General features: G+C 38.4%; 2 protein-coding genes across 2 annotated transcripts; one reads left to right on the forward strand and one right to left on the reverse strand.

Moving 5' to 3' along the window:
- Positions 1–218: 218 nt before the first annotated feature.
- On the reverse strand, positions 219–1661 carry LOC131426505 (small ribosomal subunit protein mS29). The gene is made up of 2 exons (XM_058589298.1): positions 1534–1661; positions 219–1449 (listed from the first exon to the last, which is right to left on the reverse strand). Exon 2 carries the CDS (start codon positions 1434–1436, stop codon positions 270–272), a length of 1167 nt encoding a protein of 388 aa, XP_058445281.1. The 5' UTR covers positions 1437–1449; positions 1534–1661; the 3' UTR covers positions 219–269.
- Positions 1662–4264: 2603 nt separating this feature from the next.
- LOC131426506 (phosphatidylinositol-3-phosphatase SAC1) lies at positions 4265–6773 on the forward strand. The gene is made up of 6 exons (XM_058589299.1): positions 4265–4473; positions 4576–4667; positions 4723–4928; positions 4989–5229; positions 5290–6290; positions 6349–6773. Exons 1-6 carry the CDS (start codon positions 4439–4441, stop codon positions 6550–6552), a joined length of 1779 nt encoding a protein of 592 aa, XP_058445282.1. The 5' UTR covers positions 4265–4438; the 3' UTR covers positions 6553–6773.
- The last annotated feature ends 669 nt before the right edge of the window (positions 6774–7442 follow it).

Below are 7442 nucleotides of genomic sequence, written 5' to 3' on the forward strand. Positions count from 1 at the left end.
AGGTCAGACAGACCTACGAAACGGACTGACCTTATACTTGCTGGATGTGTGTAACAGAAGAGGGTGCACGTGTAGCGTGAGTTCAGGGAGACTGAAGAGCGAAATTCGTTAGGTCATGTTCTGCATCCCGCCTGCGCTTCACTGAAGAAAATTAAGTACGTAATGGGATAATGTACGTTTAGATTCAGGTTTAAATAAAATAAAAAGAACAAAACAAGTACTTATTCAATCTAAAACGATTTATTGCCTATGTCTTAATCGCACCGAATCTACACACTCGCGCACAGCTGCATCAGCTTGTACGGGTTCTGTCCGCTGAGGAACTTGAGCTCTTTGTCGAAACCGGCTTCCGTCGTTTGGATCCACTTCCGGTTCAGATAGTACTGCACACAACTGTAATGTTCCTCCTCCGAATAGTTATCGACCCGAACCGGAACAAACGGGTCCAAATGTTCGAAGCCTTCCCGCCGCAGCAGATACAGCGGCAGTTCCGATTCCATGCGGTCCTCGGTCAAAGCCATTCGATCCACAGTCAGAATGCAAACTCCATTGGACCAGTTATAGTTGGTAATGTCCAGAAACGGTTTCGTCAGTGTAAGTTTGTCGGGCATCACTCGTACCTTATTATCTGTAAAAATTCTTGTATGTGGATGGAAAAAGGCATTGAATCCATCGATGGCCACCATTGTTCGCACTTTCCCATCGGTCGATTGCTCTTTCAGCTCTTGAAGCAAGGCAGCGATGGCATCACAGGAAAATTTTGCCCGGTTAATGCCGTGATCAACGAGCTCCAGGATTGGTGCCCCTGCGGGTGTTATTTCGCGTTTACTCCAAACATACTCCCGACTTACTTTCAGCTGTAATTTGGCCAGCAGTTTAGCATTCTGGTGCTTGAAATGCACCAACCAAGCCGCACCATCCAGTGGAAGATCCAACAAACCTTCGTGAGTACTAGAATTTGCAGTCTCCTTAGCACGTTTCATCCAGTTCGCTACCCACGGTACATGTACAAGCACAAATTCCTGACTGAAGCCATAGTGTAGCAAATGTGCCAACACCAGTGATTTTCCAACACCGTCGTTTCCATAGAGCACAAATCTGTTGGCCGGTCGAGAAAAGTCTGTCTTTTGCAAATAGCCGATCAAATCGACGGCCGGCTGTCGAATCATCAGGCAGCTTTCGTTGAAGGTTTGTATTTGCCGCTCAAAAGACTTCGGTAGGCCACCGTGGGTGAATATCTGTTTCCGAACATCCACCGGGATGGTGTAGAAACGGGAGAGATGTGATTTGTTGTGTTTGGCCGGATCGTTTTCGATGGTGCGCAAATCTTCTGAGCTTGCCGGGGAAGCAGATACAGCCGTTGCCAGCTGACAACCGAGAGGAATCGACCCACGGGAAGGGCGTAGCAAGCAAGCACCGGTTCGATGGAGAAACATTGCGTGGTGTTGTCTATTTTGGCCGGTACATGAAAATGACACAGATACAGTATGATTTGACTTTTCACTAGTTTGTATAAATTTTAAATATACGTACGATATGCTACTGCTTTGCTTTAACAGGGAACGTTTGCTGATTTTGTAATAAACTCGGAAATTTTAAGAAAAACCGAAACAAAACAAACTCATGCTGAACAAGTGAACGCTCTGTTTGACAGCGACGGGGGATAGCCCCGATAACTTATCGTTTGGTGTTGTCAATATTGCTTGCTATAAATAGTGCACACTGAGCCAGTCTAAATAAATTTAATCAAAATTAATGTATTGAACTGCGTACCGTCGAATTATTCCCACTGAGAAAGCGATTAAATTTCGCTGAGTTTGTTGGAACGATTTGTAATTTTTTACTACAAAACTAGTGTGAAAATTGGGTGTTTTCTTCATATAAAAACAAATTGTTTTATTTTACGCGAAGTATAAACATTCTCTAGGTATGTAGATTATTTTAAAAAAAAAGGTAGTCAGAAACTTCTAAAAGTCACCAATAAAACTCCAAATCCCCATATTGAAAATGGCTCAAAAACGGACCTCTGTCTGCCGAGTTTGTTGAACGAAAACATGGTACGCGATACAACGGTCTGTTTCAAAATCGGTAAACGAAAGTCCCGAAGCGGACTTTCGCACGTTCAATTGGACATTCATCGGTCCAACGTATTGGACCAATGGAGGACCGTTTTATGATCTTATTCCGAAACTTCCAGAAAAAGATTATTCTTATTCTATTTTTGTTTATTTTGGAGTTTCAAGTTTCATTTTTTTTTATTTCATATAATCAGACCAACCAGAATCATGGCTCTAGTGGGGCATCTGAACGGTTTTTCGAAAACCATTCTCCAAAATTGAAATAAACAGGGTGAATTCTAAATTATTCTTATTAATGAATGTCTAATTTTTATTGGTTTATACAATTCGAATATGTGGTGTTAGAAACTTTTAACAAACTTTTCAGTTGTTTGTATGTTTTCTATTCAAATATCGCTGTTTTTTGTGACATTTCGGATCAACATGTGCAATTGCATATAGCGTGATAAACCCTTGCGAAAGTTAACAAGTCTGCGCTAAAAGCCAAATAAAGTATGGAAAAAGTGTTTTTCGTTTGATAATTGTCAATAAACCATCAGACAACATTCACATGCAGAGATTGCATATATTGTTGCTTGAACGCACAAAACAAGATATTTAGTTTTTCTCAGTGGATTAGTTTCAATCAATATTTCGATAAAAATAACGAATATTTTCCTTGTGCATTCAAATCAATTTGTAGACAAATAATTTCACAGTAAATTTCATTCAAAAAATAAGTTTGAAATGCAGCAACTTCAGATAAAGGCAATATTTTCACTGCTTTGAATTTTAGTATTTAGTAGTAATAAATAAAATGAAAATTGAAAAATTAGTTATTTTAAGTTACGTTTCCATTGGTTAAACTCATTCATTTTAATTTGATTTTGAAAATAAAAACATTCAAACTCATTCCAGTAACTTTTTGAAATTGTTACTAATTATACTAATTCTGGTGCTCAGTTAGCTCAAGACAGAAACATGCTTCATCATTTTTTTTAATAAAGAAACGTATAACACGCAAACGAAAAAAATGTATCAATAATTAAATTTGGGTTTCACACGATTTATTTATTGGAATAAAATATACTTACCAAACAGTAAGTATATTTTTAAATTTGATTTATGATGATTTCAAACTAGAATATGATAGTTCTGAACTAATTACTCCTTTCAAAATAAACAATGTTCTCTGTTTAATTTGAATCAAATTTTTTTTCTTTAGTAAAATTGAAAAAAACTGTTCCGGCTGATTTTATTATTCCAATACACTAACTATTTATTACAAGTCCACCAAAGTTGAGTTGATGTTATCGGAAATGTATATATTGATTCTGCTATACTTTTTTATCAAGAAAAAATCTATGATCTTATTCGTGTAAAATGGAATAACTGAGTTTACAGTGTAAGTGAAACGGTACAACAAAGTTAGCAATTTTTTATTTCAAATAAACCAGAGCAATGTCTATAAATTGATATAAAAGTAGTATCAAAATTACGCTGCAAATAAATTTGTATGATTATAACAAACAAAAGTGTTAGTTTAAACATCTAAATTCAAGTTAATTTATTTCGACTAAAATGTATTTTAATTTAAGGCGCTACTATACGCTATTAACTTGAGTTAAAGTTAGTTTAAAAGTTTAAAATAAATTTTACAAATTGAATTTACTATAAAACAGTTTGTCAAAAAATAAACAGGAACGCACAAGTAGCATATTTGTTATTTTTATCCAAATTTTGATTGAAACAAACTAATCCACTGGGAAAAATTCATGTTTTGTAGTTTCAGGCAGTGATATTGACTATATCAAACCAGATTTTCTTTTGTCAGTATTTCAATAAAAAAAAATCGTTGCATGAAACATAAATTTAACTACTTTTTCAAATATTTTCCTCTGCATATTATAATTATATGTATATTTGATTGTTTCAAGAATAAAATGATTTCTTTCAGTTCCGAGTATTTTAACGCCAGACGAAGAAAAAACTTTTCTTTTTCTATTATTTTACAACTGATTCGCAGAGAGCACCGAATTATTTGGAATGCCTTTTCATAATATTAATAGATTATTGGTTGTTATCAGAAAATACACATAAAATTATAATATATATTATTATAGCACACTGACGCAGCACACCCCTGCTGCAGAAAAAAAAACTTATCGTTTTGTTTTCTACACATTGCAAAATTTTGCTTAGCTCGCGACTGTGTTGTCATTCACCCCGTTTCACAATCACGTCATCGATTTTTCATGGCCAGATAGTCGGTCGAATAAATTTGTATCCTTGAGACAGCTTTCCCTGTTTTGCTGTTTGTCAAGCTCACATAAACCAATCTCAGTTTAGCGTTTCCAGGTGAACACAGGAACAAACCAAAGATGGCTTTGTGGGAAATTCACGACGACATGAACTTGTAGGTATCCGTACGGAGATGGTCGAAACCCATCACGAGATGCGGATTAGGTTGTGCTGTTTTCTCTAAATTCTAAAACAATGGTTTATTGCACAATTCTAGCTTCATCACGGCCGATAAATTCTACATCGAGCCAAACGGGAAGAGTGAAGTACTGATAATCGATCGGATCAGTCGAGAATCGTCGCTACAAGGTAACTCATCTCCTTCTGCGTGATAATAAAAATCTATATTTTGTTTTGATTGCAGTGAAAACTAATCAGCTGCCACACGGTATACAAATCCGAAAGGTGTGCGGTATTCTGGGTGTGATAAAATTGATCAGTGGCTTTCACCTGATCGTGGTCACGCATCGAATATTTGTAGGCATCATCAACGGACAGGTCATTTGGCGACTTGCTGGGTTCGACATCATTCCATATGTGCCCTCGTTGACACATCTCAGCGATACTCAGGTAATCGCGTAACCTAATAGCTTTTGCTGTATTTCACAGAACATCTTGTATTGATTACAGAAAGTCCAAAACAGTGTTTATTTGGCTATGATTCGTCAGGTTTTGGACACACCATACTACTATTTTTCGTACACATATGACATCACGCATTCGCTACAGAGATTACACTCGATGCCACCGGATTTCATGCAATCTGGGTTGTACGAACGAGCCGATTCCCGATTCGTTTGGAATGGATATCTTCTAAAGCACTTCCACCGACCCGAGCTGAGACAATATTGTTTGCCGGTTGTTTTGGGATGTACGTAAAACAGGTATATGTTTACAGTAAATCGATTTTTATTTTCTCATTCCGTTACAGTTATTTCCATCAATGATGTCGTGGTCAACGGTAACAATTTCCAGTGGATTATAGTCTCCCGTCGTTCTGTTCATCGTGCCGGGACTCGTCTGTTTTGTCGAGGGATTGATCAAACCGGAAGCGTAGCAAATTATGTCGAAACGGAACAAATAATCGACGTCCGGGGCGATAAGGTATCGTTTGTGCAAACACGTGGGAGCATTCCGCTTTTCTGGCGACAGACACCGAATTTGAAGTACAAACCTCCGCCGGAATTGGTAGGCGGTCGGGATCATTTGATTGCCTGTTCCAAGCATCTGGACATGCAGTTGATTCATTACGGTCGCCAGGTGCTAGTCAATTTGATCGATCATCGCGGCGCAGAGGATGTCCTGGAAAAGGCTTTCGCCACAACGATTTCAACCTTGGCCAATCCGAATGTGCGATACGAGTCGTATGATTTCCATGCCGAATGTCGCAAAATGCGCTACGATCGACTGCACATTCTAATTGCTCGTTTGGCACACGAACAGGACGAATTTAGTGTGTTCCACTTGAGACGGGACGGTACGTTGCTGTCATCACAGGATGGTGTCTTTCGTACGAACTGTATCGATTGTTTGGATCGGACAAATGTCGTCCAGAGCATGCTCGCCAAGCGAAGCCTAGAGCAAAGCCTCATGAGGCTTGGAGTGTTGACCAGCGGGCAGAAAATAGATCCCAATTCAACATTCGAATGGTTATTCAAAGGTGTTTGGGCCGATAATGCTGATATGGTTTCCACACAGTACAGCGGAACGGGGGCCTTGAAAACTGATTTTACTCGCACTGGAAAGCGAACCAAAATGGGTCTACTTCGCGATGGCATAAATTCGTTAACACGATACTACAAAAACAATTTCAATGATGGTGTCCGTCAGGATGCCATCGATCTGTTCCTCGGTAATTACATCGTCCAGGATGGAGAGGGCCTTACCGTTCAGTGTCCGCTCGTGATCCAGAAGGGTTGGAAATATGGAACAGTAAGTCCACCAACGGTTCAAGCATCTCAGTAAATTATAATTATGTTCTTTACTTTAGTTCCCTGTGGTCCTGCTGTTTGCCTTCGCCATGTTTTTCGCCTCTACGGTGTACCCGCAGGAGTACAACACGGAAAATTTGCTATTCATTCTCTTCTGGGGATCAATGGTCGGAGCAACCGGTGCTGGCATACTCAAATACGGTGTGGAATTCGTGGATTGGCCAAAGCTGCTGCCAGCGACCCGCTCGAAAATGGATGCTTGACGGTACTCGAACTGGCGTTGAAAAATATCACATGATTATTTTTAGCTCTGTAAATAACTGGTTAGGTTATATCCGGTTTAGTGTTGATAGGTTTTTGAGTACATACATACACACTTCCAATCTATGTAGCAAGTTTTAAACGCAGTTTCAAAATCGAATTCTAGACTGCATTGGTAGGTAATTAAAATATTTGAGTCTAATAAACAGAAAAATACATGAACAAAAAATATACGTGTTTGACGAATGGTTTTCAAAAGCAATAGAAATACAATTTTAAAAGAAACGGGAAGTCAATCGAAGGGCATGTTTTATTATGCCTTTTTCATGGAAAACAAATGAAAAACAACGGACTTGCAGCAGCAGCGCTTCAATAGCTCACATTATTCACTCATTCGCATAGAAAAAATCCAACCGACGTTGATAACTGAATGATTTGAGAGAGTGGGTTTTTATCAGGTGCAAAATTTAAATCACTTGTAAATCTCTTCATTCGTTATCCCTCCAGGTGGGTTAACGAACTTGTCGTCGCAGTGAGTTAATCTCAGCTAGCAGTTTTCGTCAAAATGGATCTTGAGGTTAATAGACCGAATGCGGAGGAATATTATGATAGCATCAAGCTGATCTGTCAGAAAAACTATTTTCACTAGATGATCTACGAGGTCACCAGCTAACATGCACAATGACGTTTGAAGTTTGTGACGATCATGCCCAATGTGACTTTGTTCGTGGTAATGACAATGTACAGCGAAGGACTCAAAAAGGTACCGTGATGTGTGAAGGTATAAACAAACCATTTCGCAAAAATGACAAAGCTTTGTTTATTATGTATATTTCGATAACCTCTTTTTTATTTTTTCAATCTCATATACCATGTCTATACACTTCATAGA

The sequence above is a fragment of the Malaya genurostris genome, chromosome 1 (assembly GCF_030247185.1).
Source record: "Malaya genurostris strain Urasoe2022 chromosome 1, Malgen_1.1, whole genome shotgun sequence".
NCBI lineage: Eukaryota > Metazoa > Arthropoda > Insecta > Diptera > Culicidae > Malaya > Malaya genurostris.

Coding starts and splice junctions, on each gene's coding strand:
- LOC131426506 (XM_058589299.1), top strand. CDS start 4,439: ATGGCTTTGTGGGAAATTCACGACGACATGAACTT. Junction 4,929..4,988: donor CACATCTCAGCGATACTCAG/GTAATCGCGTAA, acceptor TATTGATTACAG/AAAGTCCAAAACAGTGTTTA. Junction 6,291..6,348: donor AGGGTTGGAAATATGGAACA/GTAAGTCCACCA, acceptor TCTTTACTTTAG/TTCCCTGTGGTCCTGCTGTT.
- LOC131426505 (XM_058589298.1), bottom strand. CDS start 1,436: ATGTTTCTCCATCGAACCGGTGCTTGCTTGCTACGCCCTTCCCGTGGG.